At 59.9% G+C, this 24,746-nt stretch overlaps 2 protein-coding genes across 4 annotated transcripts in view; one reads left to right on the top strand and one right to left on the bottom strand.

Moving 5' to 3' along the window:
• Positions 1–716: 716 nt before the first annotated feature.
• Positions 717–1,571, top strand: GJD3 (gap junction protein delta 3; the record flags this gene model as incomplete). Its single annotated transcript, XM_080826119.1, has 1 exon — positions 717–1,571. The coding sequence occupies one exon, from the start codon at positions 717–719 to the stop codon at positions 1,569–1,571; it is 855 nt and encodes a 284-aa protein (XP_080682245.1).
• Positions 1,572–7,814: 6,243 nt separating this feature from the next.
• RARA (retinoic acid receptor alpha) overlaps positions 7,815–24,746 on the bottom strand; it is a gene marked incomplete at its 5' end in the record, with an annotated part of 34,605 nt that continues 17,673 nt past the window's right edge. Inside the window, 8 exons of one of the 3 annotated variants that reach the window (XM_080826271.1) lie at positions 7,815–8,576; positions 9,158–9,316; positions 10,151–10,355; positions 11,683–11,859; positions 12,107–12,267; positions 14,217–14,358; positions 15,628–15,776; positions 21,133–21,301. In XM_080826271.1, the coding sequence (XP_080682397.1) occupies positions 8,359–8,576; positions 9,158–9,316; positions 10,151–10,355; positions 11,683–11,859; positions 12,107–12,267; positions 14,217–14,358; positions 15,628–15,776; positions 21,133–21,301 (1,380 nt within the window). In that variant the 3' untranslated portion in view covers positions 7,815–8,358. Of the gene's footprint in view, positions 8,577–9,157; positions 9,317–10,150; positions 10,356–11,682; positions 11,860–12,106; positions 12,268–14,216; positions 14,359–15,627; positions 15,777–15,879; positions 16,016–21,132; positions 21,302–24,746 lie in introns of those variants that run through there. The other 2 variants (XM_080826270.1, XM_080826272.1) reach the window with 2 other exon arrangements.

The following is a 24,746-nucleotide window of genomic DNA, read 5'->3' as shown; positions in this document are numbered from 1 at the left end:
TGGGGGAGGTTCTCAGGAGATGTGGGAGGCTGGAAGTTGAGGGACACCAGGGAGGAGATGGAGAGGGCTGGGCCCCTATTCCTGCCACTCTGCGTTGGGATGGCAGGGGACCCCTAGAACAAAGGGTGGAGTTAAGGAAGTGGGACTACTTTTGTGTCCACCCCCCCATTCTGAGAGGAGTTCATTGCAATAAGACGGGCAAGAGAAACGGTGAGCAGAGGAAGCAGGTGCGGTCCCTCTGGGTCGGCTGGCTCCCACCTCTCCCAGGGGCACCAGCTTGGGTCTGGAGTCCTGGGCTGGAGGCCCCACGGTTGCCCACGGAAAGCATCCTGGAGCCCATAAGGTCACGCCTGGGTTTCTACTTCTACAATGCAGTGGGTGGCTGCCCTTCCTGATGTCCAAGTTCACTCCCTACAGATCTGGACTCTGGAGGAGCATGCGGTCCAACCAAGCAGGCCCCTGGGTGTCTGGCTAGAGCGCCAGGGAGGGGCTCCTCCCCGGTACCTGCGGGTCCCAAGGAGAAGGGCACCCACAGTGGAGAATCTCCTGACCCCTCCTGCCCAGCCCCTGCTGACTCCCTAGTTCCCACAAAATCCCAGCCAAACCCAGGCCTCGCTGAGCCCCCAGGTTAGAGGAGGGCTCGCGGATCTCTCCGCACCGGCTGGGGGGGACGCCGACCCGCCGCTGACGCCCGCCCCGCGTCTGCCAGCAGCGCCATGGGGGAGTGGGCGTTCCTGGGCTCGCTGCTGGACGCCGTGCAGCTGCAGTCGCCGCTCGTGGGCCGCCTGTGGCTGGTGGTCATGCTGATCTTCCGCATCCTGGTGCTGGCCACGGTGGGCGGCGCCGTGTTCGAGGACGAGCAGGAGGAGTTCGTGTGCAACACGCTGCAGCCGGGCTGCCGCCAGACGTGCTACGACCGCGCCTTCCCCGTCTCCCACTACCGCTTCTGGCTCTTCCACATCCTGCTGCTCTCGGCGCCGCCCGTGCTCTTCGTCATCTACTCGGTGCACCGGGCCGGCAAGGAGGCGGGCGGCGCGGACGCCGGACCCGGGCCCCCGCCGCGCCGCCGCTGCTACTTGCTGAGCGTGGCGCTGCGCCTGCTGGCCGAGCTGGCCTTCCTGGCGGGCCAGGCGCTGCTCTACGGCTTCCGCGTGGCCCCGCACTTCGCGTGCGCCGGCCCGCCGTGCCCGCACACCGTGGACTGCTTCGTGAGCCGGCCCACCGAGAAGACCGTCTTCGTGCTCTTCTACTTCGCCGTGGGGCTGCTCTCGGCGCTGCTCAGCGTGGCCGAGCTGGGCCACCTGCTCTGGAAGGGCCGCCCGCGCGCCGGGCGCTGTCGCCAGGGGGCCGAGCGCGACGGCCGCCGCCACCGCGCGCACGAGGAGGCGCAGCAACTGCTCCCGCCGCCGCTGCCGCCGCCGCCCCCGATCCCGCCCTCCCGCCGCCCGCGCCCCGACGACCCCAGCGGCCCGCCCGCCTACGCGCACCCGGGCCCCGCCGGCGACAGCGAGGGCGGCAGCGGCCGCAGCAAGGCGTCCCTGGCCACCGTCCGCCAGGACCTGGCCATCTAGAGACGGCCGGCACAGGACGCTGCCCGAGCCCTTCCCGGGGGCTGTCGGTGGTGCGGAGGCCGGGGCAGGAACGGAGGCCCAGGACCGAGAGAAAGCGCCCCAGAGGACATAGTAGAGAGAGAAGTGGAGGTTCGGGTGGTGCCCAGAAAAAGTCGTCGTGACACCAGCTTCCCACGGGCCTCTCGGCGTTCACACTGCGGTGTGGCCCCTGTGCGGGCTCTCTGCGTGCGCACATGTACACCTCTGTCCAGTGTGAGCTGCGTGTGCGCGCGCGTGCGTTTATCCTGTGTGAGTTGTGTGTGTACCAGTGTGTGGGCACGGGTGCGTCCTGTGTGGGCTCGCTGTGTGCGCGTGTGTGTGCCCATGTGGGTTCCGTGTATGTACAGGCATCTGTGTGCCCTGGGTGACTGCATGTGAGAGAGAGAGAGAGAGAGAGAGAGCGAGCTGATAAGGTGCCAGCGACAGCCACCATTGCTCCCTCCTTACCTTCGGGGGCACTGCAGGAAGCTCTCCCCTCTTGATGGAGCCCACACAGAGAGAAGAGAGGTGCCCCTTCACCCTGGGCAGGCCTCCCTGCGGCTCTGCTTGTGGGTACCACCCACACCCTCCCGGGGTGGCCTGGGCACTGTGGCCAAGCCCTCCCTTTGTTGCAAGTAGAGTGGGGGTGGGCAGTAGGGTCGGAGGGCAGGGCTCTGTCCTAGCTTCCCTCCCCACCCCTGCTGCTATTCCCCAAGTCCATAAACATGCCCAAGTGCCTTCCATCCTCGAAAGAAATCTGCCCCAAAACGTGTTCCTGGCCCCGCATTTCCCTGCAGCCACCACCGTCTTCCCTCCTAGGAGATACAAGAGTTACCTAGTGGCTGCCTCTTGTCCCCCTCCTGTTTCTTCTCCACTCCCATCTGTCTTCCTCCCTTGCCACCCCAGTGGGGTTGCTCTCCCTAAGATCACCCAGGACCCAAGTGACCTCCAGGGGCTCCCATCTGACCCTGCCCTGGCCTTTATCCAACCCTGCTTGAGCGGGCCACCCCACCCACCCTGCCTGATCTCCCAGTCCCCCTGCTCACGCCCTCAGGGGCTCCCTGTCATCAGGGCAAGGCCAGCACCGGAATGAGGCTTCTGGAGTCTCACCCTGTCCTGTTCTGCCTCAGCCCCAGGGTGCGGGCTTCCTACATACAGTATCTGTGCTCTGAACCATACTGAGTTTTCTCTTCTTGCCAGGCACAGTGACCCATCTCCTTCCAGAAGTGTGATCGTGCTGTTTCCTGGCCTGGTGCAACCTGCCTCCCACCCTAGCTAATACCTACCTTTTGGTCTCATTTGGGAACAAACAGGTCCCTTCCCTCACAGCGCCTGCCCCCAAGGTGCAGCTAGATGCCTGTGGCACCCCTACTTCCCCAGGTAGAGCACGCCTGCTGGATGGCATCGCTGCCCACCCCCCAATCAGCCCAGAGGAGATGCTTAGTAAATCTGCGTTCATGAGGAGCTGAAGTTGTCCCCAAGGCCCCAGGGCTTACCCATGCTCGTGGTGTGCAACAGCATTTCTCTGATGATGGCCAGGTATGTGTGCAAAGCCTGGGCCGCCAAAAAACTCAGATGTGGACATCCAGCTGTTTTCCAGGTGTACTCATTCAAGAAATATTTGTTGAGCACATACTCTATGCCAGACGATGTTCAAGATCAGCACTGTTCCGTATGTCTATAGGATGTGAGCCACATGTGTAATTTAAAATTTTCCATCAGCCACTTTAAAAAAAGTAAAAGGAAACAGACGAAATTAATTTTAATGACATATTTTCTTTAACCCATTGTGTCCAAAATGTTATTTCAACACGTCAATATAAAAAAAAATTAAAGAGATATTTATTCTTTCTTTGTATTAAGTCTTTGAAATCTAGTGTGCATTTTATGCTTAGAGCACATCTCAATTTGGACCAACCACATTTCTTTAAAAGATTTTATCTATCTATTTGAGAGATTGAGACAGAGCATGAGTGGGGAGGAGAGGGAGAAGCAGGCTCCCCGCTTGGGAGCCGCTGCGGGACTCCATCCCAGGAGCTTGGGATCGCGACCAGAGTAGAAGGCTGCGGCCCAGCCTACTGAGCCACCCAGATGCCCCTGGGCCAGCCATATTTTTAAGACTCACTCACCACATGTAGCTAGTGACTGCTGTATTGAACAGAGCAGATCCAGATGTTGGGCTCCAGTGGTGAATAAAACCTGCCTTCACAAAGCTTCCATTCTGGTGGGAAGGCAGGCAATAGAATATATGCCAGGTAACACTCAGAGTAAGGTGAGAGAGTTACTATTGCTGGGGAGTGACACTGGAACAGAGTGCAGCAAAGAGCTAGCCATGAAGCTGGCTCCAGGAAGAACATTCTGGGTGGAGGGAATGGCAAGTGCAAAGGCCCTGAGGCAGGAATACACTGGGGGTGTTAGAGGCTAGCATGGAGGCCCATGTGGCTAGAGTGGAGTAAGGGACCAGAGAGGGGGTCACCAGCACCTCAAATGCAACCCCAACTGCCTTATTCCCCCTCTCAGTGCCGCTGTCTCCATCCACCCTGACCATCTCCACCCACTACTGGGAGAGCCTGTCTCCTGCCCGCCTCCTATGTCCTGTCAATCACCTGGTCCTCCCATTTTGCTACCTAAGCATTTCCTCCCTTTCCTCCCTTTACCCACTCTCACCCCTTCAGGGGCTGCCCAGGGTGGCCTGGAGTGCTCCCACAGCTTCTGCTCTGTTTCCTGCAATTCCAATCCGAATAGCTCACTCGCTGGCTTGAAATCCTTCACTCCCATCGCCCTCAGGGTCAAGTCCAGCTCCTAAACCAGCCCTGGCCTGAGCCCACCCCAGCCTCTTCAACTTAACTTCTTGCAGCATTCCAACCAAAATAGTTAAAGCAGAGAGAAAGCTGGTGATGGTTTCTTTTCTTTTTTTTCCTCTTTCTTTCTTTCTCCTTTCTTTTCTCTTCTTTTCTTTTTTCTTTTAAGGCTTTGTTTACAGGAGCATGGGTGGCTCAGTTGGTTAAGCTACTGGCTTTGACTCAGGCCATGATCCTGGAGTCGAGAGATCGAGTCCCACATTGGGCTCCCTGCTTGGTGGGGAGTCTGCTTCTCTCTCTGACCCTCATTCTCTCTCAAATAAACACATAAAGTCTTAAAAAAAAAAAACAAATTTTATGTGTTTATTTGGCAGAGAGAGCGAGAGAGCACAAGCAGGGGGAGCAGCAGAGGGAGAGGGAGAAGCAGGCTCCCCGCTGAGCAAGGAGCCTGATGCAGTGCTCGATCCCAGGACCCTGGGATCATGACCTAAGCCAGAGGCAGACACTTAACCATCTAAGCCACCCAAGGCACCCTTGCTGACAGTTTCTGATCACATGAAGCTATTTATCACCTCTGGCTAACTCTTCCCCTTACACCTTCAGAAGGCTGGTAGGGAGCACCTCTTCCAGGAAGCCTTTTGAAACTTGCCCCAGGCCTGCTTTAATGCCCAGTACTCTCATCGGCTCAAGACTTAGTCACTGTTTTCCCCAGGTTGTACCCCAGTCACAATCCTCGGGTCAGTCTCCTCTGTGGAGGAGGGGTGCGGGACCCAGTGCAAAGCACATGTCAGACCATGGTCCAGAAATTGCTCAGCAGCGATGAGCTGTGAGCCACCGAGGGCAACCTCAAGCCCCAGGGTCAAAGGTACTACCCCGGGGTGAGGGGCACTCTTTAAATGTGGGACCACTGCTCTAGTCGCCACAGTGAGGGCGGCCTTCTCCGCATTTGGTAGGCAGAGGCTAGAAATGCCAAGATGCCCTCCTGCAATACAGAATTATCACGCGTGGGGGCGCCCGTGGCTCAGTCAGAGGAGCATGGAACTTGAACTTGGGATCCTGAGTTCAAGCTGCACAGTGGGTGCACAGCTTCAAAAAAAAAGAATCGTCACACATGACTTTAGAATGTTCTACTGGACAGTCACAAAGGGAAAACCCTCTCCATAATTACCTGAGCGCAAAACCTGATTCTGTTCTACATGTAAAACATTAGGGTTTTGTTTGGGGATTTTTTTTGGGGGGGGGGCATGGTTTTATTATACATTGTCAGCTTTTATTTCAACATTCACCCAGATTCCTTAAGTTTCCTGGGTTTCTTGTACAGAATGGCTTCCAACCTTCTCACTTATTTCAAATGCCAATGCATTAATTAAAAAGTAGAAGCAATCATGGGACCATGTCCTATCTGCCACGCAGCTGTGTGCCTTAACATGCTGAAATTCAGTCCTTTCCTTCGTTTCTCCTTTAGGCTACAATGTGATAGCATAGCGATTTTTGTAAAGCACGTGGATAGGTATGTTATGTCAAATTCCGGTCAGATACATAAACAAAATGTTAGAAAAAATTTGCTGGAGGAAAAGAACTCCTGTCCCTACGCGCACTCAGGCCAGCCAGACAGCGAAATAAGTGAGGCGCTGCCGCCACCTGGTGGCTGAAGTAGAAATAGCAGGCAGACCCCTGTGGAAGGAGCTCTTCCTGCCCAGAAAATTTCTCTTCCTTACCCAGGAGCCCTGCTAACCAACCCCAGACACAGCCTTCACTGCCACCTCCCTGAGGTCCCTTAGACCTCAGTGCTTGGCGCTTCTTTGGGGGCATCAGGGCTCCAGGAAAGACCTCTGGCTGAGAGGTGGAAGCCCTGAGTACTGGGCCACCATCTGCAATGAATTCGCTGTGTGACCCTGGGCAAGGGCACTACCCTCTCTGGGCCTTGATGTGTAGTGGGAAGGGTGGACTTTGATGCCACTAAAGGCCTGCCACACTTGATCCTCTCAACCAGGAGCAACCAAGTTCCCTTGCAACTTGTCTTCTGTGCCTCCTGCCTACAGAGTGACCTCACAGGTGGGCCGGGGAGGGCAGGACTGTCCTTCTTGAAGGCACAGGGATGGACAGGCTGGCCTTCTAAGCTGCCATCCCAATCCCATGTTCTTGTTAGTTTGCCAAGGGCTCCTGACCCGGGTGCCCATGCCAACTGCCACTCCTGAAGGTCAAGTCCAGAGTAGAACTCTGCCACTTAGTGACCCCCAGACCAACCTCTGGCTTCCAAGGGCTCAGGACTCTCTGAAGGCGGACACTGGCTTCCTCCCTCGGACCAAGCTTCCCAGAGAGCTGGGGCTGGCTTCCTCCCTCAGAATGGGGACTCCTGAAGGTGGGAACAGTTTCTCCTCTCCCCTCCCCACCTCCAGACTGGAGCTTCCTGACTCGGGCTATATAGACCCCCAAGACAGAGGGCTTCCCAAGGGCAGGCCTATCTTGTTCCACCAAAGGCCCCAGCACAGCAAGGCAGGCCCCAAAGGCAGCTTGGCTCCTGGGGCTCATACCTGACCCCCAACCCCAGATACCTGCCCACTCAGCGGGAGAAGGCAGCGAAGCAGTGAGACTCTGAGACATGTGTAGAATAAATAGAACTTTATTCTTTATCCAGTAGATCTCAGTGGAAAGTCCAACAGTAACAGGTGCACCAGCGGGCTCTGAGGGGATGAGACCCCAACCCCGGGGCAAGGAGGGCAGGGCAGAACCAGCTCCCTCAGCCTGGGGGTGCAGGGGGTGAGGGGAGGGAACCCCCTGTAGGCCCGTCCTGCGGGGCAAGGAGGGGGCACGGGGGTGGGGTGGGGAGCGGTGGGGGGGCCAGGGAAACGGAGGAACTCAGGCCAAGTGTGTCTGTTGGCCCATCGGTCCACTGTGTGTGTGTGTGTGTGTGTGTGTGTGTGTGTGTGTGTGTGTGTCTGGGGACCCTGTGGGCAGTGCTGGTGGCTGTGAGGCTGGGGGACAGGGGCAGCTTGAACTCCCTGGCCAGCCCCTTCACAGTGGGGGCTGGAGGGCTTGGATGGTGTTAGCCCTGATGGAGAGGCAGCTCTGCCAAGGCCACAGGACTGAGAAACACACACGAGTATGTTCTGAGGGCCCCCTTCCTCTGCCCCCTGCCCTGTCTCTCATGGTGGGCCCCCTCCTTCGGCAGGCGGCCTGAAACTGTCCACGCCCAGTGGTTAGGCAGAGGGAGAAGGGGAGGGCAGACCTCGGAAAGTTAGTACTTCACAGTTTTAAAGAGAAAACTGAGGAGAAAAAGGCTGGGGAGGAGGGCCAGGGGGTGCAGGGACGTGGAGAGAGAGTGGGAGCCCCTTCTGAGCCGCTCCCTTCCCCCAAGACCCACCCACCTCCAGCTCTGGATCCAGCTCCCCCCAATACACAGCACAGATTCCTTCAGTATAAATGTGCTTAAAATGAAAATTCTTATTAAAAAAATCAAAACAAAAAAAATTAAAATAAAAACAAAACCAGCGAGAATTAATACCTGGGGTTGGTATGGCAGGGTATGTACAGGGAAAACCCCCCACCCCTGGCCCACCCCCTCTGTCACCAACCGAGGCAGGGGGGGCTTCCCGACCGGGGGGCAATGGCTTGCGGGTTCTGAGTATGGGGAAGCCAGGTCCTGGCATTTGCTGGTGATGAAGATGTGGCGAGGGGGGCAGAGGGCTGTCTTGATGAACACGAGGCCCCCAGGCTCCATCCTGAGGCCCAGGACCAGGGGTCCTCACTCAGTTCACGACCTTGCCCCTGACGTCAGCCCAGGAGGCAGGAGCAGGCAGTCCATCCTGCCCGGGCCTCCCTCTGAAGAGTCGCCGCCTCCTCCCTCCTGTCCCCGAGGAAGGGGAGGACAGGTGGGGGGGTAGGGCTGGTGGGGGTCGCATGGTTGGTAGAAAGGCAAAGAAAAGCCAGGGCGCAGGGTGAGGGCTGTGTCCACGGGGCACGGGCAGTCACGGGGAGTGGGTGGCCGGGCTGCTTCTGTTCGAGCTGGGACTGAGGCTGGGGCTACAGCTGCCGGGTGGGGGGACCAGGCCGCCCCCATCCCGCCCCCCGCCCCCTGGCTGTCCGCTCAGAGTGTCCAGGCCCTCCGAATTCTCCAGCATTTCCTGGATGAGAGGTGGCATGGAGCCCGGGATCTCCATCTTCAGGGTGATCACCCGCTCAGCCCCTGGCGAGAAGGAGGAGCAGAGGTCAGCCCGTGGGCCCCCAGCCTCACGAAGCTCCAGGAAGGAGGGTGTGGGGCTGGAAAGGCTGGTTGGACCCATATCGGCATCCGCTATGGACTAAACTCTGGGCTCGGTTCTGACATAAGCCAGCTCTCTCAGGCCCCCGGGGTCTAGGGGGCAGCCGCGGTTCCAAATCCAGGCTCTGGGGTCAGACTGCCGAGGGTTGACTGAGGGCCCTTCCTCCATGCTGTGTTATGGGTTCTCCTACTGACACCTCAAACACAACTGTGTAAACACCATCACGATCCCCATCCCTCTGGTGGGAAACTGAGGCTGAGTTGTGAAGGAACCTGCTCAACACACGCTACAGAGCCAAGCCCTCAACTACCAGGCAAAGGGGACAGTGCCCCCCTCAGAGCAGGGCAGGAGGAGGTCACCGGGCCCCCGGGAAGGGGCATCACCTTGGGCACAAAGACATGGGCTGTTGGCTCCCACGTGGGTGGCCTGACTCTGGGCACGGGCAGGGGGTCCGGGGCCAGGCGTTCAGTCCGGGTCTGGCATACACACAGGGCACGAGCCTCACCCTTAGCACTGATGCTTCGCAGATCTGTGATCTTCATCAGCATCTTGGGGAACATGTGGGGGCGGCTGGGCCTTCGTTTCCGCACATAGACCTTCAGCGCCTCCAGCAGCGGCTCCTGCAGCATGTCCACCCTGTCTGGCTGCTCCAGGTCCTGCCGGTCTGAGGAAGCAGGAAGCAGGTGCCCCTTGAGCAGCTGCCCCGGCAAGCAAGGCACACAGCTGCACTCCCAGCCTCGGCCACTGGGGTGCGCGCTGGCCCAGGCGACGGGCTGAGGATCTCTGCAGCTGGGACCTCCCCATACAGTGCAGTGGTTAGGGTCTGTGTGCTGGGAGAAAGGCCCTAAGAGGCCCTTAAATGGAAGCAGAAAGGAACTGGGGTAAGGGTCGTCCGCAGCCCTCTCTGGCAGCCCAATTCATAGGGGCGAGACCTCTGAACACAGGCAGTGCTGTCCTCGGGCAAACGGAGGATGCCCAGGGAGGTCTCACTCCCGTTAAGGACACCAGCTCAGTATATCAAAGCACTTAACAATCAAATAATCAGAGCAGCCAACAATGACCGGGCCTTGCTGTAGGCAAACTGTGCCTCACTTATTGCCCTCTTGGTCCCCCCATCAACTTTATGAGGTGGAGACCCTTACTGCCCCATTTTAAAGAAACAGGGACTCAGTGAAGTTTGGCAACCTGCTCGAGGTCACAAGCTGGCCAGGATTTGAACCTGGGTGGCCTGACCTTCAAGCCCGCATTCTTAAGCCCCCCGGAAGGGGCACAGCCCGCCAACAGGGAAGCAGACGTCAGGTGTCCGCCTCTACTCCCTTGTTGTGTGGCAGCCAAACAGGCCCTGCCCCCCTCTGCATTCTCTGTTCATCCCTTTGAGAGGGGCCTGACTGAGGCCAAGGTCCCCTTCTGATCTGACCCTGGGCTTCTCCCTGGCAGAGACTCCGGGGGCCACCCCACCCCCCGGGCTTGGCCCCCCAGCCCCAGACCCCCTGCCCACCTCCACAGATGAGACAGATGGCACTGAGAAGACCAGTCTCAGCATCATCCATCTCCAGGGGCAGCAGCTGGTTGGCGAAGGCGAAGACCAGGTCCGTGAGGGGGCCGAAGCCGGCATTGTGCATCTGGGTCCGGTTCAAGGTCAGCCCATCGGAGAAGGTCATGGTGTCCTGCTCGGGCGTGTACCGCGTGCAGATTCGCAGGATCTGGGTGCAGAGGGTGCACACGTTCAGGGACTCGTCCCACCTCCCCCGCACTTCCAGTACCAGTGGCCCCACGGGACCACCAGGCAGGCGGCCAGACCAGTGCTGTCTCATAGAACCTTCTGCAATAACGGAAACGGTCTAGGTCTACACAGCACTCAAACAGCAGCCACCAGCCAGCAGAGCCATTGGGCCCTGGAAATGTGGTCAGTGCAGCTGAGGAACTGAACTAAATTTACTCTTAAGTTAAACTCAAAGAGCCATACACAGCAAGCAGCTACTGTCCCGTGCACACAGATCTAGATCACCTAGAGGGAAACTAGAATTTTCAGAAGGCAAGGACCATAGCAGATTTGGGTCTCCAGTCCCCAGGCCTAGGTACACAGCAGAACTCCATGAAATGTGTACCAGCTTCAACCATTTCAAACCCTGATCCAGGTCTCAAACTCTTGCATCTGGAGCATGGGAACAGGGGGCTCCCCAGAAATGCCACACCCTGCTCCTCCCGTCCCACCCCTACCAGGAAGCTACAGCCTTGTCACCTTGCAGGTTCCCTGCCCTGGAAGTGGCCAAGAGGAGACAGGTGGGCTGAGCCCATCAGGGAAGTCAAGGAGGAGAGTCCTTCCAGCCTTGACTTTGGCAGTTCCCACCAAGCACACCCAGCCTCTGGCCTGGTCACCCTCTGCCCCGCCAAATGCCCTGCAGTCCCCTGAATCCAGCTGCTCTCACACCCTCCGGCCTGTCACACCCTGTTCCTGTTAGGGCCATCTCACATCCCCCTTCTATACAACCCAGGGTGCCCCCTCCTGAGATGCCTGCCTGGGGCCCCGCAGCTGTGGCTCTCTCTCCACAGGGAAGGGACAGCCCACCCCCATCTCTGGCCAGCACTCAGCACGGTTTGGTAACCTCTGTTTACGTATCTGCTGCCTCCACCCACAGAAGGTTCTAGAGGGAGGGGCTGGTGCTGTGTTCACCTCTGTTTCCTGACACTTAGCTCAGAGGCCCGGCCACACAGGGTCCTAGGTGAATCTTAATCAGACGGAAGAGGTGGGCAGATGGGCGGCAGGGTGAAAGGCTGAGTGGAAGGACGGGGTGAGCGCGGATGGATGTGTGTGGGGGTGAATGGGTGAAGCAGTGTACATCCAGATGCGGAGGGGCTGAGGGAACAGGTGGTCACGTGGGGGAAAGGAAGGGTGGACATTTGGGTGGTGGGCACTTGGACAGATCGATTCCAGATGTGTGTTTGGGGAAGGAGGAGGCTATCTGAATGGCAGAAACTCCTCCAAGGACTTGGGGGCAGTGGCCGGGGGGGGGGGGTGCAGACCCTCACCAGGATGTCCAGGCAGGCAGCCTTGAGGAGGGTGATCTGGTCAGCAATGGTGAGGGTGGTGAAGCCGGGCAGTTGCTTGGCGAACTCCACAGTCTTAATGATGCACTTGGTGGAGAGTTCACTGAACTTGTCCCAGAGGTCAATGTCCAGAGAGACACGTTGCTCTGAGCTGTTGTTCTGGGAGGACGGGGCAGAGTGAGGGCCTTCTCCTCATGTGCCCCTTCTCGGCCTGGCTCTGCCAACCCCACAGGCCTGCCCTCCACCCACTTTGCTTCCTGAGAGCTCCCTCATCAGGAAGCAGGAGGAGGAGGGAGAAGCAGGGAAAGGACCCGAAAGCCCGGGCAGGGGTGAGGAGGGGGAGATGGGCCCGGTGGCACCGGGTGCACCCCCCCTCCCCGCCCCGCCAGGTTGGGGGGAACCATACCGTAGTGTATTTGCCCAGCTGGCAGAGGGCAGGGAAGGTTTCCTGGTGCGCTTTGCGCACCTTCTCGATGAGCTCCCCGACCTCAGGCGTCAGCGTGTAGCTCTCGGAGCACTCGGGCTTGGGCGCCTCCTTCTTCTTCTTGTTTCTGTCGTTCCTCACAGCTGTGGAGGGCAGAGGCCAGGGTTACAGCAGGTGCGGCGGCCCACCCCCACCCGAGCTCCTCCGGCCAGACAGGCCGCTGCAGCTGCCAAGGACGTCACCCGGCCGAGCCTCGCGCACGCGCGCAGGAACACACACGCGGGAGTGCACGTGTGAGTGCGCACACAGGAGGGCACGGGCAGGTAAGGTGTCTGCGCACAGCCCACCCCTCCATGCCCACCCGACCCCAATGCCGAGTATGACCCCAGCACGTGACAACTGCACACACACACACACACACACCACTTGGCCGGCCCATGTCCGCTGAACCCCACACATCTACGCAAGCCCACACTCCAGGAGCGCGGGTGTCCACGGCTGAGAGCAAGTGTGCAGGGGGGCCTACCTCTGTGCTCTGCCTCCCCTGCCCCCCCCATTCCCTCTGCAGCCGTCTCTCTGGGGGTCCCTGGGACTGGCTCAGAGCAGCTCCCCAGCCTGAAAGTGGGGGGCCAGGCGGGAGAATCTCTCGGCCCATTAGCCGGGGGAGCTGACGAATCACCAGGGGCACAGAGCAGCACACACCACTCGGCTTTAAAGAAGCGATGGGGTCGTTACCAGCCGATTATCCCAGACACACAATCACTCACAGGGCCAGTGGTGGCGGCTGCTGACGCTGGAGGAAGACAGGGTGGGGGTGGGGGGCCTGGGGAGGGGGCAGCGGGTGGGGGTGGGGGGAGCTGGCATAATTTGGAGATCACTCATGTCGATTCTGCAAATTCAATAAAGTGCAAGGGAGAGGAGGGAGAGGGAGAGGGAGAGTGGGGGGGATAATTTGGGAAGAGAAAATTGCAGCTGTGACAAGACGTTTATCATTCGGAAGCTTTAATTCTATTGAAATGGCAGCTGCTCAGCTCCAGGGCACAGAGCAGCCAGAGAGGAGATGGAGGGAGGGAAAGGGGGAGTTGGTGGTGGGAGGGAAAGGGGTCCCCATCCTGGTCCCTCTGCGCTAAAAAGCTTGGGGAGTGGAAGGTGGCAGAAGCAATGGGGAGGAGGCGGCACCAGGCCCTGAAGGGAAGGGTCCCAAGTTGACACCCACTCAATAGCACTTCCTGGGCGCCAGACAACGCATCCTCTGCCTCCCGTGGCAGGAGGCAGCAGGCTGCTGCAGGGCCCCTCTGCTCCCGTCTGGGACTCCTCGTGTCCCCCCACTTCCCCTCCCCACCTCCCTCTTCCATTGCCCTCCCCACAAAGGGCTAGGGGGTCCTGCAGCCCCCCTCCCCCACCCCATCCCCCAAGGCTCAGGCTCCATGGCAACGGCCACGCAGACAAGGAGGCGTCTGTCAGCGTCATTTATCTCTGACATCATCAATCACCGGTCACCACGGCAACACCCATGATTCAACACAAGAGGGTCTCCCTGTCCAGCCCTCCCTCTCTCCCTCCCTCCCTCCATCGGGCCTCAGCTGAGCCCAAACTGGAAACCCCCAGTTCCTCTGGGATCTAAGAAGTCCCAATTCTCTCTTCCAACTCTAGGTCCCTGGCTTCACCAAACAATGGCTTTCAGATCCCTGTGCCAGCGGCACCCACCATGCCACACACACACACACAGCAACTAGCACCCCCCAGTGCAAGCCCTCCCCCAAGAGGCACGATCCAGGGGCCCTAGGTATGCCCTGAGTCCCACCCCAAAGCCAAGCAGGGCCTGGAAGCGGACACACACGCACACACATGTGCAAGCACACACAGCCACCTGCATGCCAACACACGGACGTGCAGTTGGCTACACACGTGGACAGACAGGTCCTCGCAGCTACACACAAACCGTCCTTAACCACGAGCCCGCACACCACGCAGCAGGCTCCACGGCACCCCCATCCCCACGAGCCCAGCCCCATGTCCCTACATCCCCGGCCTCTGAGGAGCGCGTCAGGCACTGCCTTGCACCCGGCAGCCCCCAGCCCGGGGCACTCACACTCCTTGGACATGCCCACTTCAAAGCACTTCTGCAGTCGGCAGTACTGGCAGCGGTTCCGGGTCACCTTGTTGATGATGCAGTTCTTGTCCCGGTGACACGTGTACACCATGTTCTTCTGGATGCTGCGGCGGAAGAAGCCCTGGGTGCGGAGGAAAAGGAGCCGGGTCAGCCACACCCGTAGTGGGAGCGGGGCTGGCCTGGGGCCTCAGCCTTGGGGACAGAGGGCCAGGCCAGCTGCTGTCTCAAGCCTGTGGCCTTCACCCACCTGGGCAGGCCTGACGAGGTGAAGAAAACAGTCCACCTCCAAGGACACCCCCCTCCGAAAATGCCCGTGCCGGCCTCAACACAGCAGGTGGACAGCCGTCTTCCCACAACCTATTATTGCCACCGTTCTGGCTTCCTCCCTCCCGGGGCAAAGGACCTCAGGGCTGCTAGTGTATCAGCAAGAGGGGCAGATGGGACTCGATGGGAGAGAGGCAGGGCTCTGGAACCCATAGCCCCGGGCTCAGAGCACAAGAGGAAGAGGCCATAGAAGGCCATACACAGGCCAGCCAGAGAGGTGGAGAGGCACACATGATCTGGAGTAAGGCAGCAGAACACACGCTCACCAGCCCAGCAGATGGGCACCATCACAGGCTGACCTGGGCTGGTCAGGGTCTACACACAGGCCGACCAGAGACAAACTGGGAACAACCAGGTAGACACACAGAGTCCAAAGCCTTGTGCTTGGCCTTGGTCTCCACCCCACACCTGGGGAGAGCCACTCCCCAATGAGGGGCAGCCCGTTGAAGCCGAACCTCGAAGCTGAGCGGCTTCTGAGCCCCAATCCCCAGGGCAGACACCGACACAGAGGCTCGGGCATTGGGGAGAAGGGAAGAAGCCAGGCCCACAGGTGCTGGGAAGGTGGCAGCCACATCCGTTCCCTGGAGTCTAACACGGGCCCAGGGAAACCCTGTCAGGCACTGGGGATCCCACAGCCTGGGCACCTCAAGGAGAGGCCAATCAGGGCGCCTGCTCCTAACCACCTCTGCCAGGCAGCCATGGTGAGGCTCAGGCAGGGCCGTCGGGGGCAGGCCTCCTGGGTCCCGAGCCAAGAGCCAGTTGGCAGCCAGCTCACTATGACAACACGGGTAGCAAGCAGGAGCAGGGCGGGTGCCTGCCCTGCCCGCCGGAGGATGGGGATGGGGAGAGGGGCTCCAGCAGGAAGAGGACCTCTGGTTTGGGGGTCCCGGCCATCTAATGCAGGCTTCCTCTCATCCACGGCTCTGCCACCTTCTGCAGGGAAGGAAGCAAGAGCAGCAGTTTCCGAGACATCCCCCCCAGCAAAGGGCATGCCGCAGGACGAGGCAGTGGGGACATCCCATTTATCTCATCAGGACTGTCCTTCCCAGTGACCCTGTCAACTCACCTTGCAGCCCTCACAGGCGCTGACCCCATAGTGGTAGCCTGAGGATTTGTCCTGGCAGACAAAGCAAGGCTTGTAGATGCGGGGGAGAGGGGGCGGCGAGGGAGGGCTGGGCACTATCTCTTCGGAACTGCTGCTCTGGGTCTCGATGGCTAGAGAGAGAAGAGGGGAGGGGCGGTTAGAGACCCAGGCTACCATCCCTAACACGGCGCCCACCCTGCCTCACGAGCTCCCCCAGGAGCCTCCCAGCCTCACCACTGCTACCAGGACTCTCAGTCTGGGGCAGGGACAGTGTCAGGAAAGCTGGGACTTCTCAGCCAGACTTGGACAATGAGCTGCCAACGAAGCTTCCAGCACCCCATCACTCCTGCCTACTCCCCCAGGACCCCACCTTCAAAACCAGAAAGATCAGAGGATAAACCATCAGATTTGCATGCAGACAGGACTAGGCATGGGGGCTGGGGGGAGGAGCTTTCCAGCCCCCGCCCCACAGGGTAGCCTGACCCCATCTCCCCCGAGTTAGGAAGGAGTTAAGGTCTAATGAGGAGGGAGGGAAGAGGACACAAGCCGGGGGCAGAGGAAACTGGGGTCAACAGGATATTCAAAGCGGCCACTCCCCCACCCCCTCTGCTTCCGCTCCCTCCTCCCCCCCCTCACCAGTAGCCACAGCCCCTCCTCCACTTAAACAATCCCCTGGCTAGGGACCCAAGGCAGGGTGTGCAAATAAGATTCGCAAAGGTTGGAGCAGAGCAGGTGGGGATTCCCCTTAGATAAGCAGGGGGACCCCTGGAGACAGGGAGTGGAGTCCCTCTGAGCCCCGGAAGCCCACGGCTCTGGGTGCCCCATCTGGGGGGAAGCAGCATGACAAAGGGGGGTCTGTTTCTATCAATGCTCTGTCTGTCTGCCCTCAATACTATGTCCGGGTTACTACCCTCCTCCCCTCCTGTTATTCAGCTCCAAGAGGGCAGCCAAGGGGGGTGACCCAGCCAACAGGGGCAGCCCCAACTAGCCAAATCCTCTCCACTGCCTGGCCCCCTGCTCATCACCCCAGGCAGAACAGAGCTGGGCTGGGTGGGGGCTGACTTGTGCCCAAAGCCTAGGGAACTGGGGTGTATCATGCTGGATGAGAACTAGGACTGAGGCAATCCCAGATGCCCAAGGTACCACCCGGCAGTGTCCAGAGGCCTTTGACAAGTCTACTTTCCAGAGCCAAGGAGGGGCAAGGATGTCTCCCTGAGTAGGAAGATCCCAGCCTCCCTCATACCGCAGAATCCTACACACTCTCCCCCCAAACTCCAGCACACAAGCTTCTGGAATTCAGAGAGTCCCAGAGTTCCTGGTCCAAGCACCTTATAAGCCACGAATCACATAGCCCCCAAGTGCAGGCACAGAGAAAAGCAGCAGCTGGACGGGGGGTGGGGGTGGGGGTTGGCTGCATACGACCCCCCTCCCCCTTACCTGCAGACACACCAGGAACTGCCAGGCAGTGATGACAGGGAACCAGGCCAATAACCTTGGCAGGGCCTTCCTGGCTCTCAGTGGGGCCCCGGGCACCAATTCCCTGGTCAGCCTGGCTGACCAGCACTGCTGTAGCCCTGTGCCCCCCACCCCTGTCTCTGCCCAGAGACCAGCCTGCAGCAAAAGAATAGTGGATGCCTAGACCCCCACCAGTCCACAGCCTCTTCACTGACCTCCCCTGGCCCTCTGCTTCTCCCCAACTCTAAACTACCCTGGCCAGGCTTTTCCCCCATCTCACCCTCCCTGAGGCCAGACAAGCAAATCAGACAGGCGAGAGGCCTGAGAACAGCTGCTGGGGGGTGGGGTGGGGTTGGGGGGCCTGGGTGAGGCCAGGAGGCAGAGGGTGAGCGACAAAGAAGGCCTTTGTTGTGCTAACTTTTTCCAAGACGTAAAAGGAGTAACAATAGACAATCCAGCCTGGGGGGGGGGGTCAAGGACAAGGGGGTGTGGGGGGACCATGGCCTAGAATCCCAGCCAGCGTTCCAATAAGCAGAGGATGAAGGCACTGACCTCCCTCCCCTGCCCTCCCCATCCGCCCTTTGCCCGGGCCCACCCCTCCAATCCCCCACCTCTCAAATGGACAGGCGGAGCTTTGGGGTACAGAGTGGGGCAGATGGAGGGGAGGGCATGGGGAGACCCACAGGATTACTGGGACGAGGGACAGACAGCTCCAAGGCCAGAGACTGACTAAAGAGGCAAAGACCCATAGAAATTTGGAGCTAAGGCAAAGTCCAGAGGGTGTTCATAGAACTTAATGCATGTGCTTTTTAAAATTGTTTTTGGCAGGATGAGGGGAGATGAGCTGAGGTGGGAGCTAGTCTGGGCTGTGAGGCTTCCTTTCAGCCCATCCCACTGCAGCTGGCCGCCTCTGAGGCTCTAGGGTGCTCTGCATGCCCCCCTCTCCAGCACATCCCCACCTGTCACCCAGGTAACAGCCCAGAGGTTTTGTACTGTGCCCTTTGAACCCAGAGCCCTGGCCCTGTTCCCACCTCCCCAGGTGGCCAGCCAGCAGCCTAGGGAAGCCCAGGGCACTCTGCACCACCCCCCCCAGTGGCCTCTGCAGTGGTTGGGATTCAGCCTTAACCCTGCACACCCACCGTCTGGGGGAAGGACTGTCAGGGCCTGGCCCCTCCCCGCTCACCTCCCCGGAGAGGCCCCAGCCCACAAATCTATCGTCTTCCTGCAGAAGGAGGAGGCTGCAGGGGCACCACACCTACTCGGGTCCAAGTCCCAGCACCCTGCGGAGGGCTGGAACCAGCCCAGGAAGCCGGGCGTCCCCTCCTGCCAGCGCTGCCAGGTTCCCCTCCCCCGGCCTCTGGCGGGCAGGGGGCGGGGGCAGGGGGCAGGGGACAGGAGGCACGGCGCTCCGGATTCCCCACGCCCCAGAGCCGTTCGCGGCCTCACACAAGAGGCCAGTTTCCTGGAGGAGATCAGCAGGAAATCAGCCGGGCCCCTGGCCAGCGGCTCCCCTCCCAATCCAGCTGGCACCCGTTCCTCCGCAGTTCCCCTCGCAGCCCCTGGGGAGGGATGGGGAGGGGGCGCAGGGTCCCCCCCAACCGCCCTTCCTCCCCCCACACCCCGCCCTGGGGCAGGGTGGGGTAACTCTGGGAGTAGCGGCGGAAGGAGGCCCCTAGCCCAGCGCCCCGATAAGCATCTCTCCCCTCCCCCAACCACGGGCATCCACGTGCTTCACATTCTTGGACGTCTGGGAGCGGGTGGAGGCGTGAGCGGTGAGATTGGTGGGGGACAGATGGGGAGCCACATCCTGTGTACCCCCCATCCTCCAGTGCCCCCAAAGGGGGGCTCTGGGGAAGGAGGCAAAGTTCCCAGGGCCCTGCGGGATTGAAAGGGTCTCCACCTACCCCACCCCCCACCCCAAGCCTGCAGTCTCTTCCCACCTTTGGTGCAGGTGGTGGGAGGCAGGGGAGGATCTGGGAGAGAGAGCTGGAGGCCTCCTGTCCCCACAGGACCTCCACATACAGCAAGGGGTTCCAAGGAAGTGGTAGTCACACCCTGTACACTAGACAGGGTCAAGAACCCCCCGGGCCAGCAGCCTCCAGGTCTTTCCTGTGCCTCAGAACAACTCCCACACCCACCACTCCCACCCCACAGTCTTGGGGCTGAGCCCCACTGGCATGCCAATGACATACACACACCTACATGGCAACTAGGGGAGCAGGGGAGCCCAGACCTCTAGCTCTACCCAACTCCAGACAGAGCGTGGGAAACAGGCCTCCACTTCCCCATCACCAGCCTCACCAAACCCAAGGCCTGCTGGACTCCATATTCTTCCTCCTCCACCAGTTTGGGGCCAGCGAGAGCTGAGCTGCCCCCATGCAATGAAGGAAGAGATGGGGTTGGAGCCCAAGGTCTCTGATTCCAGCTTTCCCCCAGTCCTCTGGCAAAGGCGGCCAACGTGGTGACACTGGTGACCATGGCAGCTGTGCCCCAATGATCCCACTGGGGAGAAACACCTTCCTCCAGGTCTGGAGGGTGGGAAGAAGGGTCCTGGTGTCACACCTCTTACCTCTCCCCTTTGGCTAAAGTCAGTCAACACTCACACCCCTCCCCCTTTGCCTCCCACAGTCTGAGTCTGGTCTGAGTCTGCAGCCTCCCAGCCACTGGGCCCCAGAGGCAAAGGTCAAGGGGCAGGACAATAGGAAAGGCTGGGGGTGAGGTGGCTCTGAGAGGGGCAGAGGTGGGTGTCTCTCCACTCCAGGTCTCCCTCTTCCTAGACCAAAGGGGCTGGGAGTTACCCTTCAACCTTCTCCAATCTGTCAGGCCTCCAGGGACCCATTCTGCCCTTTCTCCCTGGCAGGCAGGAGGGAGGCAGCCGGCAGAGAAAGGGAAGAAACCCGACCCAGGTAACAACAGCCCCTAGCGCCGGCTCCCTCCCACTCAGGTACACTACCTCACAGCTGGGTTCGAACACCCCCAGGTGTGCACTCCAGGCGCTCACAGCTCCCGGGGGGTGCACAGAGCCCCTCCCTTCCAGAGGAGCCCAAACCTTAGATGGAGGACAGCAGGAGGGTGAGGAGGCTCCCAGGACTGACTCCAGGGTTCTCATCAGCACCCCTCTTAGGGACAACCCAGTGCCTGCCCCTATCCCTAAGCATAAACAGGGTAACAAAAGGACACAGCTGGATTGGCAGGGGATGCTTCCCTCACTTCCAGAGCAGCCCAGACCCACAACAAAACAAACTCCTCCCCCAGAGAGCAAACCCGATTAGGATTAGGAGGGCGATCCTTCCCCCCCCCCCCCCACAGCAGCCGCTCTCCTCCTCCCATTCCTGGGACAGAAACCTCAAAGATGCCAGCCAGGTGTCCAGGGCCGGAGCAACCCTCCTACGGACAGGTGCCCCTCCCCAGGATGGAAGGATTGGTTAGGACGGGAGACGGGTATCAGATGAAGTTGCCCCTTCCTGCCACACCCCACTGCCAACACCAAAGACATCGACTGGTCCCCTGACACCGACTCTAATGACACAAGGGCAAGGGCTGGGGGCAGCAGCTGTTGCACAGGAGGGAGCTCTTCCCCAGGCTTCCACGGGTGGGATCTGGGAAGGAGGCCCCTCCTCCTCCGAGCAGATAAGCCCACAGATCGGGCCTTTACCGCACCCTGCGGGGTCGAAGAAAGGGCCACTTTGCGCTGAAGCGACTGGATTCCAAGCAAGAAGATACAAACTGGGGGCCCGGGGCTTCACTTCCCCTGCCAGAAGTAGCAGGCCAGATGAACAAACGTTTCCTGAAGGGAGAACCCCCCAAAGTTCCTCAGCCCTGATGTAAGGGGAAAGAGCGCCCAAGGCTCCTCGGGAGAGTCCAATTGTCCAGCAAGGGCACCCGAGTTCCAGCAAAAGAGACGGGAAAGTGAAGAGTAGACACAAGACGCCCGCCCCACGCCCCAGGCCCGCATCCCCGGTGGGAGTGGAAGCTCCACCGCCCACCCTCAGCCCCAGCTCCCACAATGGGAGAGGGGAGGCCGGTACCTACAGTGGTTTGAGCCATTCCAAAGCGGAGTCCGGAGCGGGGTGGAGTAGGGACCAGGGGCGGGGAGCCCCTTCTCCGGGAGCAAACAGGCCCGGTTCTGGTTATAAAAATCCACCACAAGGAAGGGATTGGGGGTGGGGGTGAGCCCCCCCACTTCCACACTCTCGTACATCTTCCCCGCGAAGACAAGAGGTCCGGGCGGGGAAGTCCTGCGCGCCGCCTCCCTCACTCAGCCGGCGGCGCCATCCGCGGAGAGCAGCTGGGGGCGAGGGGTACGTCCACCCCCACCCCCCCAGACTCGACAGGCGACCCGAGCCCGGGGGCCGCCCGTCGCCCGAAGTCCCTGTTCAAAGTCGGCCGGCCGCTCCGCTAGTCCCAGGCGAACAGCGGGGAAGTTGTGTGTGGGGGGATGAGGGGGTCCCTCGGCTCCCCCACCCCGGGAACGTCCGGCCAAGGCCCGGGAACTCAGCGGCTCCACCTCGAGGGGGATCCCGTCTCGAGTCGCATGCTGTCCGAGGCAGAGTCCCGCGGCTCCCCAAGTGCGCCGGCCGGGGGCGGGATCGGCACAGGGTGGGGGGGACGGGGGGGGCACGCCGGGCACCTCCTCCTCCCCGCCGGGGCTCCCGGGCTTCTCCGGGGCGAGGATTCCGGGTGGGGGTGGGGACCCCGCGCGGCTCCGCCTCCGTCAGGCCCGGGGCGGCCGGCAGACGCTGGGTCTCCGAGGTGCGCGCCGCTGCCCCCCGCCCCGAGCCTGCGCGCCCCCTTCCCGGCGGCCCCACCCCCTTCCCTCCGCTCCGTCCCGTCCAGGCACCGCCCCTGACTTAACCCTTGCCGTGCGGGACCGACTGCGGCGGGCGAAACGCAGGGAACTGACTGGGAGAGGCGTGCTGGGGCGGACGGGTGGGGGGAGCCTGGGAAGGGGGAGGAGAGAAGGAGGGGACTCACGGGGGAAAATGCTCCAGAGGAGGAGTACGCAGAGGACGGACGGAGGCAGGGTACGCGGATAGGTGGGGGCTGCACGCAGAGGCAGGGACGGGAGAGGGGCGGGAGTCTCCCCCATCCCGGTTCCGGCTCCTAGCCTCCCCCGTGGTTTGGTCAGTCCTCGGCCGGGCGCTGGTGGAGGAGAGGTGATGGGGCGGGGAGGAGGAGGTGGTCCCCGTGTTCTCCCCCAACACACCCCCCACCCGGCCCGGGCCTCATTTGCCTAATGCAATGCGGCTGAACTCTCGCTGAACTCGCTTGGCGGCGCCTCACCTCCGGGTGACCCACCCACCGCTGCCCGTGACATCACCCGCTCGCCAGCCCGCCCGCGGGGCTCCCCCGCCGGCCCCTGCCCCCACCCCCCGGGCAGGGTGATTGCCCCCGGAGTCGCGGAGAGTGGCCGCAGGAAGCAAAGGACCAGGGTGCGCGGGGCCAAGTGTTTGCGCCACGAACACGGCGTGCTGGGTGTCCCGGGTGTGACATTGTGCCGCTCAGGCGCTGTGAAAGGGTTGAGACACCCGGCTTGTGTCATTGTCTGTGACATCATGTGTGACTCCGGCCGCCCGCCCGTCAGAACCCTACGCGGCAGCGCGGATGCTTTGGCACAAACTCGTGCAGAGGGGGCTCTCCACCCCAAGCTCTGCGTGCTTCCGGCGAGCAAAGCCCCGCCCAGGGTGTCTCCCAGCGGCGGAACCAGGATTGGCCCCCCACCGCGCAGTCCAACCTGGGAGAGCTAAAAGGAGGGGTTGGCACCTTCCAGCTGACCACTTCCTCCCGGAAGCCCTCGGGATGCCTGTTTCAGTAGAAGAAAGGCCTAGGTTGGGAAGGCCCAGGAAGGAGGGGAATATCCCTAGAGAAGAGGGTATCCTGTCACTCCCACTGACCCTGCAGCAGAGCTCGCTCTCTCTAAAAGGGGATAGGAATTGACAGGCTTCCCAAGGATATTCCTCTAGAAGCCAGGTTCTTAACCCCTTTTGTCATTTAATCCTTGAGCAACTCCCAAGAGATAAATGGGCCTTATTCCTATTTACACATAAAGAAACTCAGGTCTCAGCAAAGCTAGGTGGGTTGTCCCAAGTTCACACTGCTAATAAAGGGTAACCTGAGTCTTTGAACTTTCTGCTGCCAAAGCCCATATTCCCACCATGCCAGCCTGATTCAGAAAAAGTATTTTCTGAGCCTCTCCTATGTGGATACACTGGTAAGCCTGTTCTTGCAGACCTTATGGAGCAACAGCCATTAAACATATAATCGTAAATATATATGTAAATATAATTGCAAACTGAGGTAACTGGTATTATGAAACAACTATAATATGCTTTGAAGAAGAATTAATGTAGGTACCTAATTTAGGTTGAAGAGTCAGGGAGGACCTCAAGGCAGAGACCTGAAAAAAGAGTAGAAGCTTAGAAGTTAGTCAGGCAAAATGTAAGAAGGAATGTGGTCCCAGTAAAGGAAAGAGCCTGTGCAAGGGCCCTGGGGTTAGAGATTGGGCGGAGGGGGGGTGGTCGTTCAAGGTATTGACATAAGAGTAAGGTAGTGAGAACTTAAAATTCAAGAGGAAAACATACACAAGACCAGGCTGGAGAGGTGGGCTGAGGCCAGACCCGGTGTCCTTGTTGGCCTTTGGGATTTTAACCTAAATGCAAGGAGAAGCCACAGGAAGCTTCCAGGCACTGGAGAAGCAAGATCTGATTTACAGTGGTATAAGATCTTTCGAGCAGCTGTGTGAAGAACGACTTGTAGAAGGGCAAGAGAGACCAGTTAGTAGCTGCTGCAATGGTCCAGGCAGCATAAAAGGGCAGGGGGAGGCAGCAAAGATGACTGGTGTTTGGCTTGTGCCACAGCAAAGTTCCCAAGACTGCAAAGTAGAGTTGTCTACTGGCCTGGTGGACAGGTGGGCTGTTGGAGTCCCAAGTGACGTCTCACCTAAGTGTAGTCTGGGCTGCAGACGGAACGCTGGGGTCTGGGGCACATGTGCAAGACTTGGCAGTGGATGAGTGCCGGGGAAGAGGGCAGACTGCTGCCACGGCCCTTGGTATCTCTCCTCCCAAATGACCTAGCTCCCAGGCACCAGTTATGTGTGAGGCTCTCTGTTCACTGCTTCCAGGTACTAAGGGATCTGAGACTGTCCCTATCATCAAAAACCAGGTAACTGGGGAAAAGATCTCCCAAATGATTACAGCTCACAGCAGGAGCTAGGTGGGAAGAAGTCACTCCATGGTAGAGAGATGAGTGTTGGAAGAAAAAAAGAAATAAGGATCCACAGGCATTCAAGGGTGCAAGTGTGTCGTGAGGAAGGGGGAATGGCTGTGAAGGTTTCTGGGAAGAGGCAGCATTCAGGATGTTCCGTAAAGGGTGTATAGGATTTCTGGAGCTGGAGAAGGGGGAGATACCTGTTCTGGGCAGTGAGAGAAGAGAGGGGGGAGGAAGGCTCTGTTGGCTGAGGAAGACCGCCATCAGCTGGCTGCAGGCCTGAGGACCCGTCTCCTCTGCTGCTCCTTTGTCACATTCCCCACCACTCCCCCAGGGCTGTGTGTTTAGCAGGCCCTTAGCAGGTGTGGGCTGAACTGGCCCCCACTTGTGCCAGGCCCCCTCCTGTCCCCAGCCCTAACTGGAGGGCATGACAAACAGGA

The sequence above is a fragment of the Martes martes genome (genome assembly GCF_963455335.1).
Source record: "Martes martes genome assembly, chromosome: 16".
In the NCBI taxonomy this organism is placed as follows: Eukaryota; Metazoa; Chordata; class Mammalia; order Carnivora; family Mustelidae; genus Martes; species Martes martes.
This window is presented reverse-complemented; position numbering and strand designations above follow the sequence as displayed.